General features: G+C 37.5%; 2 protein-coding genes across 4 annotated transcripts; both read left to right on the top strand.

Moving 5' to 3' along the window:
- Positions 1-1028: 1028 nt before the first annotated feature.
- Positions 1029-13394, top strand: LOC149023766 (vacuolar protein sorting-associated protein 24 homolog 1-like). Of its 3 annotated transcripts, none has more exons than XM_089144263.1 (7): positions 1029-1474; positions 1650-1726; positions 5604-5706; positions 11478-11599; positions 12040-12234; positions 12330-12409; positions 12913-13394. In XM_089144263.1, coding segments are annotated over exons 1-7 (690 nt in total). In that variant the 5' UTR covers positions 1029-1362; the 3' UTR covers positions 12914-13394. The 3 variants fall into 3 exon arrangements, with proteins under 3 accessions (XP_089000389.1, XP_089000390.1, XP_089000391.1); XM_089144264.1 differs by lacking the exon at positions 12913-13394 and having other exon boundaries at positions 1031-1281; positions 1361-1474; positions 12330-12897; XM_089144265.1 differs by lacking the exon at positions 12913-13394 and having other exon boundaries at positions 1387-1474; positions 1658-1726; positions 12330-12902.
- A 2096-nt stretch (positions 13395-15490) lies between these two features.
- LOC149023767 (serine carboxypeptidase-like) lies at positions 15491-20300 on the top strand. The gene is made up of 9 exons (XM_089144268.1): positions 15491-16024; positions 16599-16767; positions 17296-17415; positions 18456-18599; positions 18685-18835; positions 19075-19163; positions 19278-19536; positions 19639-19772; positions 19869-20300. The coding sequence occupies exons 1-9, from the start codon at positions 15699-15701 to the stop codon at positions 19980-19982; spliced, it is 1506 nt and encodes a 501-aa protein (XP_089000394.1). The 5' UTR covers positions 15491-15698; the 3' UTR covers positions 19983-20300.
- The last annotated feature ends 1720 nt before the right edge of the window (positions 20301-22020 follow it).

Raw genomic sequence — 22020 nt, forward strand, 5'->3', positions numbered from 1 at the left:
CATTTTATGTTTAAAAAGCACAAAGACACTATTTATTATAGGGATATTTTTGAAAATAAATAATGACTTAGCTATTTTTAGTGATAAATTTGACAAATATATCTAATGAAAATCCAATTTTGAGGTCTCTATGCTTTTTATTAAATATAAAGTGGGGTATCAGTGTTTTAAGACCTCCATTTTGGGGGTGTCAGTGCAATTTGTTCATACCATTTATAATCATCAACAATTAAAGATCAACAGGGCATCTCACGAGAGATATTTAACCGGAGTGGGATCTAGTGGCAAAATTTGAGAGAGTGTTAACTCTTAGATGGTTGGCTTGGGGTGGTTAGAAAAGGTATGTACATTTGGAAAGGGTGTTTGACAGTTTTGAAAAAGGTATTTTGGCCTAATGTGAACCCCCAGCCCCCAAAAAAAATAAAAAATGATAAGGATAGCATGGTATGAAAGGGTGTGTTCCATGTCGAAGGGGTGCATTTTTTACGGTGGTCAATTGTGTAACTCTTGGTGGAGGTTTTTGTGTGTTGTTGTTGTGAACAAGTGCATTTCATGTGGAGAGGTAGGTTGTTTTCCTAAAAGGTATTTTGATCATCTAAAAAATTTGTCATCACTATTGTATTTTTTATTTTTATATACTAGTATGATACGAAATAAATATATTATATATATCATTAACCCACAATCTTTTCAGCAGGCTAAGTTTGTTTGCAAAGGTGGGGTGGAAAAAAAAAAACATGTAAGCCCATGTATTGTTTGCAAAGGTAGGGTGGGAAAAAAAAAAAAACATGTAAGCCCATGTATAGAGTGGGCTGAGAAAAATAAAATGAAAGAATTTTATGAAAAACTGTTAATTATAAGTACCACTTTTTACTGTTCTATACTTTTTCACAACGTTTTACCCATCGTGTGAGGTTTTGATTTTTGAAAAGAAAATTCTCGTTTTTTTCAATAATTTCTCTGTGGCTCTTCTCACCCCCTCCATTATTCCAGCAAACAAACATAAGCCTAAGAGATGTTTATCTTATTAACGAACTAACCAAGTGAATTTTAATTTTTTTTTTCATTCGATCAAAGCAGATTCCTCAGTCACATTCGTACTGTATGGTCTCACCATCTTACGGTGCCGTGGATATCCTAGCCGTCTGTATATATCCTATCCTTCGTAGAGAACCCATCCTTCATAGAGAACCTCTCCCGGTGCCTGTCTCCTTGTTAACTGTGTCGCGTCTCGGATTTCATTTTTGATCCGTCGCAGTAGCTTTGTTCGTAAGCGATCTGGTTGGAATTTGATCATCGTCGTCATAAATATATAGAATCATCATCTTTCTTCTCTTATAGCGCGTTTGTCAACTGCTAGGGATGGATAGAGTGAAGAATCTTCTTGCACCGAAAGCAAATCCCCAACAGCAATTGAGAGATTGGCAGAGACGACTCAGGCAAGAGTGCCGCAATATCGAACGCCAAATCCGAGGTGATGGACCCTGTGTTTTCCCTCATCCATTTCTCTACTACTACTGTAATTTTGTTTGCTGGTTACTCGAATCCCAATATTCTAATTCCACTTTCACGATTCATTTTTGAGCTATGCTGCCTGGTTTCCTCTTGAAATTGTGACTAACGGATGTTTTCTTAATACCCTACTCTAGATGTGCAGAGAGAAGAGAAGGGTGTACAGAAAGCTATTAGGGAAGCTGCCAAGAGAAACGACATGGGCTCAGCAAAGGTAGGTTCTGAATAATGCAAAGGTGAATGATTACTAAATTCAGATGAGATTTTATTTACTGTAACCGTTTTTAATTCGTTATATTCATGATTTACCTTTCACTCTTTTTTTTTTCTTCTTATTCTGCATTATGTTTACCCAAAAAAATTCTGCATTATTCTTATTCTTATTAGTTTTAATCGAACTCTTGGGCAATGAATTCATTAGGGAGGAAATGCAGTGTCGGAAAATTTAGTTACATACAGGATCACACACTTCAAATTCGAGTTGATGATAAAGATCAAGACTCTAAAGATTGATTTTTGGATGTAAGGATCAAATGGAATTCTGATAGTAGAAACAAATGACTTAGATATGATGTCTCGTTCCTGTATGATGTCTCTCCTGGCTGATGAAAATTGGAGATGTTCAATCCCTTGTAAGCCAGAGTCAGCTTCAGACATATAGATTGGCTGCATACCATTAATGGTGAAGGATGGGCCATCAATTGCGCAGCGATACAGCTGCTATCATCTCATGTTGTCTCAGAGTGGAATTGATGTGACGATTTCTCTTGATTGAATCACTCCAACCATTCCTAAAGAAATTAATGAAGGAAACAATATGCCTTGATTGGTCAATAGAATGATGCAAAAGCATCCCAGAGAATGGTTTTATGCAGCCTTACTTGAATAAGGCTTTGCCTTGCAAGATCTCTAAGGCTAGACTAATTTCCAGTCCACATCTTGATTTTGAGCATTGTATATGGGGTGGTTTCTGAATGGGTTCTCAAATTGGGTCTAAGCTGGTGGCCTTTTTCCTTGTTGAGTTAGTTGGAATAAAGTAGTATCAAGGATGATAGGGTGTTAGTTTTGGAGAAATTTAGAGTGGTAAAATATATGGTGGGATGGGCTAGGTTCTTGAGATATTGGATTAAGAAGTTATTGGAATGGGGCAAAACTTGGACGGGATGTAGGGAATGATATAGGGACATGATCCCCCAAAGCTAGCACTTACAAGGACCACAATAGCCAACTCAAGGAGAGTCTAAAGAGTATTAGGCAACTCACTCAACAATATCCGTCACTAGACTCCCTACCATAGCTGCACTTACATGGATTCCAACAGTCAACATGAGGAGAGTCCAAAGGGTGTGAACCAACTTTGGAACTTGAGGTATAACAAGAGTTCGGTTGTGATGGGGACAACACACCACGACGGCCCACCATTCATTACTACTAGAGGCAAAGGCGACAAAACCTTTCCATGTGATTTGGCTTTTAGAGGGGTCGTCTGGATCCATAGGACCATGGTCCTGACCACGTTTATTTTGCATATTAGTATCAGTATTTATTGAGTCACTCTCTTAAGGGTAGCTTAGGGTTTTTTTCCCACAGTTTGGAGTTATCAGATTTTATTTGATTCTTTTATATTAGTAAGTATTTTGGAAGTTTTCTTTTGTTTTTATTTTTTCTGTAAATAGGCAACCACCAAAGAAGGATGATTAGGATGAATTAGAAAAGAAAAGATTGAATTGCAGTTTCTCTCCCTCTTGGCAGCACTCTGGTTTTCTCTCTCGCTGGCACTACTTCCTTCCTCTCCGGGTAAGCTTTTTCCCTCTTTTCATCCTTATTTCGCACCGCAAAAATTCTCCTCTCTTTCCTCTTCAAAGATCTAATCTTTTTTTCTTAAAAAAAAAAAAAGAAAGGCTTTCTTTCCTACCTGGGAGTTTTTCCCTTTTCTCCTAAAACCCCACGATAGCACCTGTTTCTGCAGAAAAGTTTTCGCTTTACAAGGGTAGAAGAATTTCTGCCAAAAAAAAAGAAAGAAGGTTTTGAGAAGAAGAGAGAATCTTGCAGGGCAAGAAAACAAGGTTTTTGGAGAAGAAAAGAGTAAGACTAGATAAAGGAGAGAATAGGGGATTTTTCTAGATAAGAAACAAGAGAAAAGGAGGAAGAAACTGACATGTGGGAGAGGGAGAAGGTAGCTCCAGCAAAAGGGAGAGCCATAGCTCAACTAGGAGAGAGATGGCTGCAGGTTCGATTTTTTTTCTTTCTTTCTAATTCTTTCATGATCATTCTTTGATGGTTACATATTCAAAGAAAAATAAAAAAAAAAAAACCCCAATAACATACGGGAATGAAATAAAATATACTAGTGTTAATATATATATATATATATATATATAATAATATATATATATATATATATATATATATATATATATATATATATATATATATATATATATATAGTGGTATGTGGACCACAATCCTAAGGGTCTAAATGATCCTCTCTAGTAGTCGAACCACATGGAAATGTGTCGTTGCCTCCGCCTTTGGTAGTAACGAGTGATGGACGATTATGGTGTGATGTCCCTATCAATCTTCCCCACCTGCGAAGAATTCACCTCCGGTGAATGAAAGCCCCGATAGTACTCTAGGAAGTTGGGGTCCAGTTGAAACTCTTCGTATATAATCCAAGAATCTTCACTCTTCGGTTGTCTGCACCATCTATTTAAAACTAGTGTCGTCCTCCATGGGTGGTGGATATGACTCTCACCTAACATATCCTCAATCTCCTCTAATGAAGTGGTAAAGTGGGGTAATGGAGGAGAAGGTGTAATGTGGGCAAAAGAGTTCTGTTGGTCAATATCCAAAGTGGAATCTCCCAATGCAAGTGGATATGGTGAAGGGATAGTGTGCTTATCATAGTAAGGAGTGAGGTCTTCAACATTGGAGATGTTACTTATCTCGATATTAGGTGGCAACTGGCAAGTCAATCATATATGCACTTGCGCCAATTCTTTTAATTACTTAGAATGGGCCTATCCCATGAGCATGAAGCCTGCTAGCTTTTCCTCTCACAAACCTAGCCGGGTGGATCTAAACCATAACCAAGTCATCTACTTTGACCTCCTGTAGCCTTCGGTGAACATTTGCACGAGACTTATATTCCTCATTGTTGGAAGCAATCCGTTGTCTTTTATCTGCATGTAAATCATGTATGCATTGTGCAAAAGATTCGGCTGACTCACTAACTCTAGAGTTGGCTAGGGTAGGGCGAAAACCTAAAAAAATCTTGAAAGTAGATAGACTAGGGGACCGGTTCTTAAACATTATAGGCAAACTCAGCATGGGATATAATACTATCCCAAGAACCCAGACTCTCACCAACTAGACATTTGAGAAGATTACCTAAACTTCTATACGGCAGAAGTGAGTAGTGAACTTAATATCTTTGTCAGACACTTTGGTGAGGGGAAGGCCATGGTACTTGAAGATATTATGAAAGAAAAACTTTGACACTGCAGAGGCATTAGATGTCTTTGAACAAGAGATGAAGTGTGCCGTTTTTGAGAAGCTATGCATCACCACAAAGATATATCCTACTTTACTATTATATTTATACATACAACTCTACAACAAGAAACCCAAATGGTGCTTACTTCTACAAGCCAGCCTTATCTGTGACATTATTTTTTTTGAATCTTACTCTTCCTTAGATCAAGACAAACAAAGCAAAATGTTGAAAAGCACAAACCCTTCAAAAATTGTGGATTTCTGAAAACACATTGGAGAATGTGCAATACAAGGTGGGGACTGACTTCCAGCAGTTAGGATTTGTTTAGTTGGCATGCCACATGTAAGAATTATGGTGAGGGAACTGCACTTCCTATCTGTACCACTGGACGCCAACTATATTATTACTGCAGATACTACTCTCTATTTGATTGTTGATGACCAGGCAATTTGCATGAAGTTAAGTCCTTTTGTTTTCTTCCAATTCCCATATAGTCAAATACAGCCAAATAAATTACCATTTTTATGATACACGACATACTTTTTTGCACTCTAATAGCAGGATTTACATACTTCCATTTTTGGGTAATGTCTAGGCACTTGCTAAGGAGATTGTAAGATCAAGAAAAGCTGTAAACCGGCTTCATGAGAACAAGGCACAACTTAATTCAATCTCGATGCATCTCGGCGAAAGTGTCGGTATGAGAATTCAAGTTGAGAACTCTATGTATTTACTCATGCCAACATTTGGTTGATTTTGATTAATATCTTCATTTTAACATTCAAATATCCTATAGGAATGATCTATCATCCATAACTGGGGCCACCATAATTTTGGCATCATCCTTATGTGTCTTTTGTGTTTGAGTCAATTTGACTATGGTACATCACTGAATGACTGATTTCCATCCAGCCTAACATACTGACTTCTTACCTTATTTCACAAAACAATATGGCTTTTGCTGGAAAATCAAATGATAAGGTAATTTGCTTCTTTTTTAAAAAAAAATGGACAGTGTACATGATTCGATAGGTTCCCCCCCCCCCCAAGTGTGTATATGTATGCATGACTTTTGTGTGCTAAGTAAAGACATATTTGTTGACCAACCCCAATTGAATCCCAAAAAGACTTCGCGTCAATCCGATTCTCCAGGTTACATGGGTAACCAGATGGAAGCAAGGCCCAACCCCAAGGTCGATACTAGAGATGCTGCAAAAGTAATGTTGGAGCTTGCAGAACCATTTCATAGAGACTCACCCTCACTGAATGGTTGAAGATAAAATAAATGGCTCATGTAAAGGGAAACAAATCATGATAGAGCATCCAACATTATTATTGATGCAATGCTCCGTCTCATTTGTCGTGTGTCAGATAATAGCACTAGCACAACTATGGGCAGCAATCTTGCCTAGCCTAGTCCACACCAGTGAAAAGTTACCCTTCTGTCCACGTTATTTTGACCCCCCCCCCCCCCAAAAAAAAAAAAAAAATTAAGGAAGAAGAAGAAGAAATTCATACAGCTATAATGTGTCAGAAATCAGAATCCTATTATCAGCCTACAGTTGGTTGTTGGAAGATCGAATAAGAGAAAGCAAGAGAGAAGAGAAGGAAGAAGGAGAAGAGAGTCACAGGTTTTTGCAGAAAAAAAGATCCTGCAATAGGGCTTATTTTCCTAACCACAGCCTCTGGTTTATTTATAGTAGAAACATTATGAACTTACCTAAATTAGAACTCTTAACTCACACAAACTAGGACACTACTGCCCTGGTATCTTGCAGCAGATTTACAAGAATAAAAGCCTAATGAGAAACTACCTAAAACAGAAAATAGGACTTAGACACTAAGGACAAGTTTGCCTTTAGTGTCGCTGCTGAACTTCAACACTCCCCCTCAAGCTGGAGGCATGCAAATTAGGGCTCCAGCTGGGAGTAACGAGAACATATATAAAAAACTTTATTAATCTTGAGCATAAGCTGCAATAGTAGACACCAGTAGATGCCGAAAAAACTTCACCTAGGAGATAATCAACAACAACTTAAATAAACAATCTTCATGTCGAACAAACCATTCACCAATGAGAACAATAGGCTGTAGTGAAGATGAACCATATCCATAAGTATAGTAGCAACAATGACATCAAAGGGATTATCCAAATAATGCTGGTAGTAGGTAGGGATCTCCACAAAAGATTGTGCAATCCAATGTCTGCACTATTAGATACATTCATACAGCTCCGATGTCTGCACTAGTAGTTAAAAAGTGCAGCTCCGATGTCTACACTAGTAGTTAAAAAGTGCAGCTCCAATGTCTGCACTATTAGGTACATTCATACAGCTCCGATGTCTGCACTAGTAGTTAAAAAGTGCAGCTCCAATGTCTGCCCAAATAAGTGCAGCTCCATTGTTTGCACTAGTAGATAAAAATTGCAACTCTAGTGTCTGCACAAATAGATAAAAAGTGCACCTCCAATGTCCACACGAGTAGATAAAAGATGCAGCTCCGATGTCCGCACAAGTAGATAAAAAATGCAGCTCTGATGTCCGTGCTCTTGGCAAGAAGGCTACTATTAGTGATGTAAATCTAATTCTAGGGTTTGGGTTTCTTGGAAATGTTCCCTAGAATTTAGGCTCTGTCCAGAATCTTCCAGCAAATAATGATAAAATATTATGGGATGCCTATGGGTGTCTAAGAAAGTCATGGGAAGCTCTTAGGAATAATATGGGTGGTTCTGATTTAGATAGGAATTGGAGGGAAAGATAAGGGATACAAATTGGGATCCTTAGGGTTGTTAGGGTTTTAACAAAATCTTTATGGGTAGGGTTTTGGGTAAGATTTGATTTAACAAAACTGAATGGGATGTAATAAAATAATGGGGAAGGATATAAAGATGAAGATCTAAATATGGGATAGATATTTGAAAACCTTTGTTGAATCTTTCCTTTTCTTCTCTTTTCTTTCCTTGAAAGAGAGTTCGAGAGAGAGAGGTGGGGGTGGAGGCTGTCACAGGGGCAGGGGAGGGCTTTCGGAGGACCTGCAAGGGGTGGGAGAGGGGTTGGGGCGCTTGCTGCCCAAGCTGCGACAGCAGGTTTTTTTTTGGGGGTGGGGGGGTGGGGGCACTTCTTGTGTAGAACAAGGTAAGGGGGGAGGGCGAATTGCGTTGGCCAGGGGAAGGGGTAGGCGATGTAAATCCAATTCTAGGATTAGGGTTTCTTAGGAAGATTCCCTAGAATTTAGGATTTGCTCAGAATCTTACTGCAAATAATGGTAAAATATTGATAAACAAAGAAGAAGATCTAATCATCTAAATATGGGTAACAATTAGATGGGATGGAAGGGAATTAAGTTTGAGGCTTAACAAAAGTATATGGGTTGAATTTTGAAAGGGAAAATAATCTTTCTTTCTTGCTTTTTCCGCTCAACAAAAGTATATGGGTTGAATTTTGAAAGGGAAAATAATCTTTCTTTCTTGCTTTTTCCTCTTCTTTTTTTCTTTTCCCTTTTTGTTTTATTTATTTTTCTCTGCTTTTTCTTTTCTTCTTCTTCTTCTCTCTCTCTCTCTCTTTTGTTTTTTGGTTCTGTCACAAAAAAGAGAGACAGAGAGAGGGAGGCCAAGAGGGTGAAGGGGGAGGGGTTGTAGGGCAGGGGTAGGGTGAGGGAGGAGCTTAACAGTGTTGTGGGAGGGCAGAGGAGGGAATGGAGGTGTCATAGGGGGCTGGGTTACTGCTGTTCTGGTGTGGCAGCAGGGGCAGGGGTGGGAGATGTTGTGCAAGACAGGGGAATGGGAGGGGGTAGCTTGCTGGGGTTGGAGAGGGTGAGGAAGGGGCTCAGGGCTTGCTGGGAATGAAGGGGAAGGGAGAGAGAGAGAGAGAGAGAGAGAAAGGATGCGATGGGGTGGGGTGCACTTTCTTGGTCTGCACAAGGCAGAAGAGGGTGGGGGAGGGCTTGCGTGAGAGGAAGGAGGCAGGGATGACTGCTGCTGGAACTTTGGAGGAAGCTTGCTTGAATGCCTGTAGTTGTTGGAAGGAAGAAGAAGAAGCTGAGCTTGATTCTTGAATGTAGATATGCTGATTCTTGAACAAACTTTTACTCAACCATGACCCTCTCAACTAAGAAACCATGATCCTCGAACTCAATCAATTTTATTAAAAAAAATCAGAACTGAAGAATTACGAAGGATACTAGGTTATTTAGTGCAAACTCTAGGACTAAGTGGGATTCCTTAACAGACTAGGATCCCACCACATAATCTGGACTCTTAATTTGGGATCTAAGCAACTAAAGTTGTGCTGAAGATAAAAGAGTAAATAATTTAAGACTCTATCTAAGGAGTTCCACTTGAAAAAGAATTCTGTAGGACACTTAACCAACTATTAAAAGTAAACTCTTAAGAGATAAGATCCCTCTGATAAGATAGGAACCCTTCTTTGTGCAAGAGTCTTATCTTATCCACAACGTAACCAATTCAAGCACAACTCAAAAACCGATCCAACTCTAGAAATAATTCCAGCACTGAAAAGAGGGCTAAAATGCCCTAAATACCCCTACTAGGGGGTTCGGCCAGCTCAGGGGTCTTCTTTGAGCCATCTAGTAAGCCCCACTTAGGGTTTGGGCTGGGGGGGTTTCTGTGTTCACTTTAGTAGGGGCTGCATTCATCAATTGCCAGTGCAATTTGCTCAAAATAAAATGAACACCCAGAGGCAGTAAAAAAGCAAATGATCAGAAATCAAAAGATGAAGTTGAGACTGAAACCCAACAAATTGAATAGGATCTGTACCTAACCCATCAATCAAAGCATACTGCAGTTCCGGTTCTCGATTATGTAAGGAGAACTGACAGTAGTGGATGCATGCAGTAGCAGCGATGATGGACTTCCGGCATCCAGAAAAACCAAGCTCGACCAGCCAGAATCAAGACGGAAACAAGGGTTCAGAAGAAAGAGAGTATATATGGCTGTTCGCAAGATATCAAGGACTGAAGCAGATCTGGGCAGGGAAATCAAAGCCACAGGTGAGTACCAGAGGTTATATTGCCAGTCTTTTTTTCATCATCAGCAATCTTGATGGAGGTCTAGAACAAGCTTCTAGTTTGCACAAAGTTGCAGCAACAGTTACGACATATTTGAGATATCAAATATCAGTGGAAGCAAGGGGTAGCAACACAAGAGATTTGAAGCAACCAACCCTATGGAACAAATCAACATATTCTCTTTCAGTAGTAACAAGTTTGGCTCCATGCATAGTACCATCTTCATCGAAAACCTAGTCCCCCCCCTATTTGAACTAGTGTTTCACCACAAACAAGAGAAGCTTGAAACGACTCTCAAACCAGGAATCAGATTAATGCCCTAATAACATGTTAGAAATCAGAATCCTATCATCAGCCAACAGTAGGAAAATCGAAGAGAGAAAGCTAGAGTGAAGAGAAAGAAGTAGAATAAAGTCCCAGGTTTTCCAATAAAAAGATATCTTGTGATAGGGCTTATTTTCCTACTTGCAGGCTCTGGTTTATTTATCATAGAAACATAACAAATTTGCTTGAATTAAAACCCTAATTTAACATAAAATATCTTGTGGCAGATTTACAAGAATAAAAGCCTGATTGGAGATATGATCTATGACACTAAGGACAAGTTTGCTTTTAGTGTCGCCGCGAGACTTAAACATAATTCTTATTAAATATTAATTGACTAAAGCTAATGCCAGAAACTGGCTGTGGCTTTGTTTTTTGAATCCTTGGGACCTGATTACTTTTTTTTTTTTTTGGGGGGGGGTGTCATTATTAAATCCCCCCCCCTCTCTCTCTCTCTCTCTCTCTCTCTCTCTCTCTCTCTCTCTCTCTCCCCTTCTCTATTTCGTGAAAACCTTATTTTATTGCTTAGGTTCTTCATTTGATTAAATCCCACACTTGTAGTCTAGTGGCTGTACACGACCTTAAACACTTGTACCACTTTAACCCCATTCTTCAGTTGGTCATTTGCACCTGCCTTCATCTTAGGAAGCAGATTAGTAGCATCCATGTCATGTCTATTTAACTTCTAACTTGCCTCCTTAATCGACTCTTCTCTGTTAATTTGCTATGTTGCCCACATTGTTATCTGCATCTGCTAGACACTCATTAGATACCAGTATTAAAAATTACATCTTACTTTTTCTGTCTCTCTCCCTCTCTTCTTGTCTCCTTAGAACCAAACAATTTCTGGGTTTGAAAGATGGAAATCAATTTCTTTTGTGCATGTACGAGTTGGTAACATGCTCCTACTGCACCTATTTCATGCCAGATTAAATAAATAAAGGTCTACCAACTGCAGGATGTATGCAGCCTTACCCCCAGAGAGGCTGTTTCCAGATGCCAGAATAATTAACAGTTTATGTTAATTAGCTAGTATTATCACCCTATTGGAATTGGGTTCTTCTCTATTTCCATGAAATCTTTGACAGATCATGTTTACATTTCTTGGTTTCAATTGCAGCAATTGCTCGGACAGTCGGTCATTTATCCAAGAGTGCCGAGGTCATGAAGCTTGTTAATAACCTCATGAAGGCTCCTGAGATGGCAATTACAATGCAAGAATTCAGCAAAGAAATGACCAAGGTAATTTTGTTTCTTTTCTCCTTATCTGCTATGTTTCTTCTGTGCTGACCCTTTTTTTGTTTATTCAGAAATGTTACATCCTAATTACCAAATTCCTACTTTTGTCATCCTTAATATTGCATTATAATGCCTTAGCTCATCTGCCATCTCTGGTCGATTTGCCATTCATGGCGCCTAGAGGGTCAAGTGATTCAAGACCGTGAGCACCTTATCCCAGCTATAGTAAATAACATAAAGTTGTTCCTCTTACATTATATGGATCAAAAGGACTAGTTCATCTAGCATTTTATTCAAGGTTTTTAATTGTCCTTTTCACTTGTAGGTCAGAAAATTTTGTATTAGAGGAAAGAGGAGTGGCATTCCATGGCATTAATTGAAGTGCTAGTGCATGGATTGATTTTTTGCCTGGAACTAATTGCTGGTCTATATGTGGCTTACAGGCTGGTGTAATTGAAGAGATTGTTAATGATGCTCTTGACACTGCTTTAGATTCAGAAGATATAGAGGAAGAGACTGAAGAAGAAGTTGACAAGGTTTTGACAGAGTTAGCCGGTGAAACTGCAGCTCAGCTACCAGATGCTGCCAGGAGGGAGAGAATAAGGCAACCTGCACAGACAGCAAAAGCTGCCCAGGAGGTATATGCACCGCAACTTATGCCAGAACTTCATTTTCAGCAAAACCTTTTTCCCTGATTGCTTAGACACTAACCAAAAACAAATTAATTTTGTAGGAAGAAGCAATTGCGGAGGGTGTTGATGATGAGGAAGAACTAGAAGAGATAAGGGCAAGGCTTGCCAAAGTTAGGTCATAGTATGTTCATTTCCTCTTTTCTCCTTTTCCTTTTATTTGGAAAATGTGTGTATCATATTTATTTGTGTCCTGTGTGTTCTCACTGAATGTTGGTGCCCTTTAAAGATAGCAGGGTTCTAATTCTAGCTTTGAAGAACAAAAAGAATATATAATGATTGCCTCTTCATAAGTTCAAAACCAGCATTATTATGGATCCACTACTTATTTTGGCAATTTTTTGCTTCATTTTTATTTTCATCTGGACCCATTTTAATTTTTATTCACTTGGAAATCGAAACTTTCATGAGGAGCCAATGGCTTTAAAAATCTTTTAAAATGTAGAATATATACAGATGTCCTCTTCATAAACAGCATTATTGTAGGTCCTCTATTAATTTGCAATGTTTGTGCTTCATTTTTCTTTTCATGGGGACACATTTTGATTTCACTCATTTGGAAACTGGAACTTTCATGAGAAGCCAACATTGCTAACAATGTTTCATGATTTGTACTCTCATTTGAAGGGGTATTAAGTTACTAATGGGTGATCTGGACAACAATAGAGAAGATACGTTTTATGACTGCAGGATATCTGGTTAGTTGTTTGCACCAATTCGCATTCTTCAGTAACACAGATCACAACAGGTGCAAGGCTCAATAATCATAGGATGAGGAATTGATTCTTTTGATTCAGCTCATATTCTATGGTTCCTTCAATAGTTCAAAATTTTGACACACTAAACCTTCCCTTGGGGTTGGTGTGTTGATATGTGAGGACTTTATTTCATTGTTCTTGGATTCAGGAAATCAATCTATAACAACTCTTATTTTTTTAACCCAGTCTCTAGCAAATTTCCTGATCCATATGCTTTTAACCATTGTTAAATTCTGGTAGTTTTGCCATGTAGATTGAATTTTCGCACCTTCGGACTTGACGAGTTCGTAATTTTTAATTCAATCCTTGCAGAACCGTGGAAAGATGTTAGTAGATTCTTGTTTCCTCACCCAAAATTGTCCTGAGCCTTTCAAATTATTACATTTACATCCGTTGGAGTTTGTTAAATTTTATACCGTTGGTTTTAAAATAGAAAAGTCTTATTTATGTTTCCAAAATTTTCCTTGTAAGTGAAAATCGACTATGGTTGCCTTTGTCTTTTTCCTTTTTTCTTTTTCTTTTTCTTTTCTTCTTCTTCTTCTTTTTCTTTCTTTTTTTTTATTTTTTATTTATTATTATTATTTATTTTATTTTATTTTACTTCAAAAAATGACGAATAGAGTGAGGTGTCGTGCAAAAGCTACACAAGATTAAACTCAGAGTGTATTGGATGCTTACCGGAGGGGTATGTCTATGTTTTTATATTGTAAATGTTACCTTTTATGTATTTGGTAAATTAGCCCGACAAGGGCTGTTGTTTCTCCTAAGATCATACTTCCTTGTCGTTGGTCCCATTCAATCAGCTGCTGAGTTGACTTTCTATATCAAGGATGATTGTTATATATGTGGCGTATGTTACACTTTTGGTCATGGATGATTGGCATCTGCCCCGACTAACTAGCATGTGGAGTTCCATTCGGATCAGACCCGGTCGGGTAGGAATCTTCCGTATCACATGGATATACATATTAGGTTGATAAATGATTTAACAAGGTGATAGATCAACATGATCGTGTGGCACTAAAGGTAGAATGCAATAGATCTTCTTTAAAAAAGTAAGGCAGGTTTCCATAACTGTGTTGCTGGTTCATATAATTAATTGTTTATTAAAGTTGATTAGTTTTTTAATCTAATAAGATAATTCTTGATCACATGACAATAAAAAGATAAACTCCATCTGCCTTGAATTCCTATTTTTCATTTTCAGTATCTATCCCACTACATCAAGGCTAGTATATTTACAATTTGTTAATTAGATACCTTCCAATCTAGAATCTACAACGTGGTGGTTGGTCCTTCAAAGAATCTCTTTAACACTTTGACTTCTAAGTGTAAATAGTTAGTGATGAATTAGTTTTTGTTTATTAATTTTTATGATCTTCTTCTATCAAATAATAATATATATAAAATTTCAGTCCTCCCACGCTATCTATTTTTATTATTATCGATTGTAGTTAAGACGCGACGTGTTTCCATTTTCTTAAATAATCAAAACAATCCTCAGTAGTGGTTAGCATTGTTCTATAGTTTAATTACTTTTTACCCTTGACAATATAGGTAAAAAAATTCTTGTGATTTCCCCATATTGAATTTGGCTTTAAAGTAGATAGTGAAAGAATACCAAGAAAACAAGGGTAGAATCCCTCCAAAGCCAACAAAATCCTAACCGAAATATCTCACTTAATAAAGGGTAAAAGTGTCACTTAAATTTAAAGAATGATAAAATGGTCTTTATACACCAATACCTAACAGTCACACTTCCCCTCTTTTACTCTTTTTCATTTTTTGGTGGTGTTTAGAGAAAAAAGCACACATTTCTTTATTGTGCACTACAGTGCACTTATATGCCAAACAAGTTGTTGAGAAAACTTAAAAATTAAAAGAGTTAGAGGATTTTTTTTTTTAATTCAAAATTAAACCTTTAATCACAACCTTCTGTTTGGCATATAAAAACGTTGTTGTGCACAACAGAGAATTTTTTTCCCGTGTTTAGAACACCCAACAGCCACTTAATACAGTTTAATAATAATAATAATTTTATAGAATACAAGATTCAACATGTAATTTCACCCAACAGCCACTTAATACAGTTTAATAATAATAATAATTTTATAGAATACAAGATTCAACATGTAATTTCACTATAATAGGAGGGGAATCAACCACACAGAGGATCAAGGCTGACCTGCTATCCTTGAAAGAGCCTCATCAAGTCCGAAATTGCTCCAGTTAATGCCCATGATGGTCAAGCGAGATTTCGGCCTGTCGGATCCGAGATTCGAGATTTCAGTCTGTCGGATCCGAAATCTCTACTGAAATTTCGATCCGACGGACCAAAGGATTTTGCATGAAAGTTTTGCGCATTAAAGCAAGGTCCCACCAAGTCTCGATCCATTCCCTAATAAAGAAGTCTACTCCAAAAGACTTTGCCTTGCCTGGAAGGAAGGTCCTTACTTAATCTCTCCCTTGCACGCATCCATATTTCTTAAATTCGTTTCCCCTTTTTTCAAAATTTTAAATTTTTCATTCCAATTTACAGGTAGCACGTTACTTAATCACCCAAATAATGAAAACAATGTTTAAGCTATAATATTCCTCTCTATCACCTTTCCAACCAAACAGTCCAAATTTCAGAAGCAGTGATCATAGCAAGCAATGAAGAAAAATCTTCTTCTCTTGATCGTCTCTCTTTTATCTGTAGTCTTTTGCGCTACTGCAACTTCGATCCTTGATGATCTTGACCTTATTTCCCATGTCAATCTCCCCTCTGTGCAAGCAGAGAAGCTAATCCGACAGCTCAATCTACTCCCTAAGGACGCCCTTGATTCTCCCATATCTTCCCAAGCAGCAGTCTCTCCCACCCACAAGATCGTTGAAAGAAGCTTCAAGTTACCTAACCTTGCTGCATCTTCTGATGTTTCCGTCGAAGACCTCGGTCACTATGCCGGATATTATCCGCTCAAGAATTCCTACGCTGCTAAGTAATTCCTGCTTTCTCTTCTTTTTCCATTTTGTTCTCTTTCATTTATTTATTTTTTCTCTCCGTCAGTTTAAGGTGTATTTTGGATTTGGTCTTTTGTGGGTACTGAACGATTGACACTTAGAACCAGAAAAATTTGGAAAACTTACAGATTCAGGTGAACTTGCGCACCAGTTCCAATTAGTATGAATGCTTCAAATTACTTCATTTGAAATCTAGACTTGCTATTGTATGCTAATTCCGCAATTGTATTTTGAATTTGTATCGTTATATGTTGGTGGTTGACTTTTTTATACTGACTTTGATTTGTGTTCTGAGAAGGAAATGCTAGTGATTACATTCAATCAATCGATGTGGGTTGAGTTTCAAAGTGAATTTTCTCTCCAGCAAGTAGCTTTTTGAACTAACATCTCAAAAATCCCTTACATACTGACCACTTATTTACTGCCATGCCCTGGATAATTAATCACTTAGTTATTGGACCATGTGCTGCTGGTTATTGCTTCTTAGATATTGTGTTGTTCCAATGTACTAAAGCATTCTGAATTATTCCAACCCTCATTTGTTTTTGGTAGGATGTTCTACTTTTTCTTTGAATCAAGAAACAGCAAGGAGGATCCTGTTGTTATTTGGTTGACCGGGGGTCCAGGATGTAGCAGTGAGTTGGCTATTTTCTATGAAAATGGGCCATTCTCCATTGCAAGCAATTTGTCACTTCAATGGAATGACTACGGATGGGACAAGGTATCTTGTTTCTCATAACTTTCGTTTTTATGTTAATTGGATTATCTTAAGAACTTGTAATCATCATTTATCAGATATTATTAGGTTTCTCTCTCTTCCATGTTACAACTTTTTTTTTTCTTTCATGGTTTACAGTTTGAGAAGTTCCAGGATTGTTAGATTTGCTATTCCGAGTCAATGATCCTTAACATTTGTCTTTTTGTTCTTCTGTATCTTCACCTCCATCAAGTAACTCTTTTATTTTCAGAAAAGGGGGCTTTGAAACTTAACATTATTAAGTTTTTAGAGCATCTAGTGGTTAAAAAGAGGTGATTGAAAATTGGATTTTTTTTATTCTTTCTTCAATTTATTATGGTTTTTAAAGATTGTTAAGTTTTATTTTTTAAACATAATATTGTATTTGCTGAATTATCCTTGTTGATTGTGTTGTTGCTGTTCACCAGTTCCCTTGAGGTTACTAACATAACCAGAAGGCATTCATATTTATTGCTATGGAGCTCAAGCATAACTTTTTGTATTATTCTTCAGGTATCAAACCTTCTATATGTTGATCAGCCTACTGGGACTGGTTTTAGTTATAGTTCTGACAGGCGTGACATCCGTCATGATGAAATAGGTGTTGGCAACGATCTATATGACTTCTTGCAGGTCAGTTTTTGTGACAAGTGCGTTATCATTGAAGGACTATTTTGTGGTAGCTTATAGAGTGTAATTAAAAAAAAAAAAAGGACTTTTTATGTCTCAGTGACAGTTACCTGTGACAAACATCCTAGAATTTGTGAAGTAGTCAGGTAATATCAATTTCATGCTCATGCTGTATGGTGAGATAGAATCTCCACTGCATGTACGCTCAGCACTCAACAGATGTCTCACCTATTGTCAATTATAGTGTCTTCAGGGCATTCATGGAAGCAAAAAGGACATGTGTAGAGCATTGAGCATACATGGGGCAGAAATGGAATACGTGGAAATTCCCCCTTTTCTTTAGTGCCATTGTTGAGCACAAATTTTGCACCCTTTTTTTTTTGTGGGGGGGGGGGGGGGGGGGGGGTGGAGGAGTTTCAAGAGTCTTTAAGTTAGATTTTTCTTAATAAGTTCATAGCTCTTTTTGATAGCCACTGTTAAACATGGAAGAGTCTATTAGCTATGATTAATTTCCATTTTCTCCAATGATCTTGATTAGTTTGTGAGGTATCAATAAAAGAGCCATAATTAGCTCCTGTAAATATTATGAAAGGATAAGGAAACTGAAGCTACAGTACAATTTCTTATTGGGGAGTCTCATACAATCACTCTTCCCCGGGCTTTCTTTTGTTGCAATATTGTCATTTTCATGATGATCCATAGTATTTTCATCTCCCTTGAAAATTAAACATTGTAGGACTTCTTTTGAATCTCCTTGTTTTAAAGGTTAAGCTCCAACTGAGCTACACATTTTGGTCCTACATGAAACAAACTGAGACACCCAAGAAAGAAGTTTGTTTTTTTTTTTGTGGGGGGGGGGGGGGTGGTGTTGGGAGGGGGAGACCATGGATATCACCCACATGGGGGCTCTTCCAAAATCACAAAAAAGGGGAAGAAGATGCTGATGATAGATTAATATAAATATACAAAAAGAGAAAGTAGATGAGGTTAATGTCCATTGGATGGTTATGAAAACATAGTTGACTCATTTTCTTCTGTGTCAGGCATTCTTTGCAGAGCATCCTCAATTCGTTAAGAATGACTTCTACATCACAGGAGAATCATATGCTGGGCATTATATTCCTGCTGTAGCTGCTCGAATTCACCAAGGGAACAAGGCTAAAGAAGGGATTCATATAAACCTCAAGGTGTGTTAACTTGAGTTTGAGCGGTATTTGGTCGATTATGCCTGCTTCTCTGGACTTAAAATAGGTGTGGTAAATGGTTGAACAGGGGTTTGCAATTGGAAATGGACTCACGGATCCTGCAGTTCAGTACCAAGCATACCCAGATTTTGCATTGGACATGGGAATAATTCAGGAAGCTGACTACAAAATTATTAACAAATTGCTTCCAATTTGTGAAATGGCAATAAAGGCTTGCGGTAATTCTTCTTATCTATGCAATCTCTCTTGTAGTCCTGGTTGTTATTAAGAATTCCTGTATTATTCCAACAGTATTGGGCTGAATTTTTGTGCCTTTTAGTGGAAATGAGGGAAATCCCTGCAGTACGTCATTTGAGTTGAATTCTCATTTTGACCATAGCAGATGACCTAGTTCTTAATGGTTTTCTGCCGCTTGAATTCATTATTCTTGGTTTAATACTGTATATCTATGTCACAGGCACCGATCATAAAATTCCATGCATGGCATCTTATGTTGTTTGTAACTCCATATTCAATATGATCGTGCAGCGTGCTGGTGATATCAATGTAATATTTTGTCCATCATAATTCTGTGTTCAGTGTTCTAGAAGTATACTTTGTTTTGATAGAGCAATATGACTACGTTCTTAACAAGAATTCTGTGATGTCTTTATTCAACAGTACTATGATATCAGGAAGAAGTGCGAGGGCAGCCTTTGCTACGATTTCTCAAACATGGAGAAGTTCCTGAATCAGAAACCTGTTAGGGATGCTCTTGGAGTTGGGGACATAGAATTTGTTTCATGTAGCCCATCCGTTTACCAGGCTATGATGGTAGACTTGATGAGGAATCTGGAAGTTGGTATACCTGCTCTTTTGGAGGATGGAATCAACATGTTGATATATGCTGGGGAGTATGATCTGATATGCAATTGGCTTGGTAGGCTCATGGTTCCATGGGTTCAAAGTATTAATTCCTATTCCATATGAGTTCCCAGTACCCAAATCCTCATATTGTTGCGTGTATGTTTCTACTTTGCAGGGAACTCAAGGTGGGTTCATGCTATGGAATGGTCTGGTCAGAAAGAGTTTGGAGCCGCCCCAACTGTCCCTTTCATGGTTGATGATGGGGAAGCAGGACAAATGAAAAGCCATGGACCTCTCACTTTCCTCAAGGTCACTCTCTTACCTAGTTATCTCACTTTGCTGTTGAGTCTCTCAACTATAGGTGGATTATTTATATCTATTGCTTTTCTCTAATGACCAAAACAGGTCCATGATTCCGGTCACATGGTCCCAATGGATCAGCCCAAGGCTGCCTTGGAGATGCTGAAGAGATGGACTCAAGGGAAGCTTGCAGAACAAGTTCAGGTGGCTGAGATATAATTATTCAGATATGCTACCAGCTTCTGTGATATTGGTAATCCATTTATAGTTTCCCACGCTTTCTGGCTCTCTTCTGAGGTGCTTGGGAATATATCATGAATTCTGTGCTTCTTGGTTGAAATCTTTACAAATACTAGATACACATTATCAAAGTATGTTTGGATTTAATATATCTGCATGCCTGTGTATATCTTTAGACCCCTTTTATTTTCATTACAATAGGTAGCTTCTAAATGGACACAGTCGATTATGATGTATGGCATGAAGTGTTGATCAAGAAGCTCCAATAAACATACTAAACGTAACTGAGATAATGTTGTTAATTAAGATAGAAGACTGCAAAGGCTAAAATAAGAAATGAACGTACTATTTATCCCCAATCTCTAAGATTGGAGATTTCTCTTTACACTGCTAAAATCTGATCTTAGGTCTTGTTTTTGCACTTTGTTTCTTTCTTTCTTTTTATTTTTTACTTTTATAATTTATGAGAACTGAAAAGATCAAATACGTCTACTGTAGCACCCATCGCATCTCTTCTTGTCCTGGTATTGAGATTATGGGACAGATCAAAACGTCAAAACGAGTTTCCTTCTTTGAAATAATTACAAATTTACAATAACAGAAACCCAGGGCCATTTACTCCGTTTCTGGTCCAACGCTTGAATAGAACTTGGGAACTGTTCCAGATGTTGACGCTTTGTAATACCTGCCTTCCCTCTTTCATCCGTTTGAAAATTCCAAGGGAATCTTTCTAGATTTATATGACATAGGCATCGGAGACTCTGGTGCCTATTTTTGTTCAGAATTCACATGCAAAACACTAAAATTGGAGACTTGAATGTTCACTAGGGGTGTAAATGGATTATCGAAATTTACTTCTAAATATACGTTCGCATCTATTTAGAAATATTCAAATACATTCCATTACTAATAAGATGTAGATATGGGATAACCCTTTTTTACCGGTTATTATCTATTCGTTAAAATTATTTGATTAGGTTATTTATCTGTATTTGTTTTCTTATTTTTATAAACGTTTTACTTGAGATATGTGACTATTTTTCTAGATTCTCTATTAAAATAAATATTAAAGTTATTAAATTCTTAAATTATAAATTTTACTTTCACAAATAAAATGATAAAGATGTCAACAGGGTAGTCGAAAACTTATATTCAATTTGTATTCATATACATTTAGAAGAATCTATTTAAGAAAATAATTATTCGAAATCATCCGAATCTGACAGAATTTGTCTGAAAATTGATAAGATACTATCCAAATTCGTTTGAAAGCCTATAAGATATGATCCAAATTTGTCTGAATATAATAGGATATGAATATGATATTACCATTATCCGAATATAATCCAATCCGTTTACACTCTCTGTCAACTTTTGACCGTCAATCTTGCAGACCGACGGTAGAGATCGAATTACTGTTTTTTTTTTTATAAACGAGAGGAATCTGTTGGCGAGTTGGCCTGATACTTAATGTGCAATTGAACCCAAATTTTGAATGAGATATGCAATAAGACACAATCTGCAGATAGATGGCATCACAACAAATTGGGAACAGATAAGAGAGATCCAAAAATATCCAAAACATGCATGGCCATGGGAAGCTGTTCAGGATCTACTCTACTTAGAATCCAACATACAAGGTCTATAGATTTTCACACACCAGAATCAAGAAATCCTAAAGAATGCCAGGGAAGGGATACTAGCTGATATAGCATTAGATGAGGATGAACCATGGGAAGGGATAAATATGTAATAGTACTCATAGTTGCTTTTGAATTTTTCCTTGTATCAACCAAAAAAAATAATTCCGAAAGAAATTAGCAGCACTTCCAAGTTCCAAGTGTCAACTCTCAAGTACCGTTCGCTTTTCTAGTGCGGCAGAAAGAATATGTTGTCTACCTCCCACGGGGAGGTAAAATGGTAAAGATGTCCATAGGGTAGCATAAATTTGAGGATTTAATTTGTATGCATGTACATTAAAAAGAATCTATTTAAAAAAAATTATCAAATCATAAAG

Source organism: Hakea prostrata, chromosome 2 (genome assembly GCF_041222555.1).
Source record: "Hakea prostrata isolate BN-2017 chromosome 2, UWA_Hpros_2, whole genome shotgun sequence".
Classification (NCBI taxonomy): Eukaryota; Viridiplantae; Streptophyta; class Magnoliopsida; order Proteales; family Proteaceae; genus Hakea; species Hakea prostrata.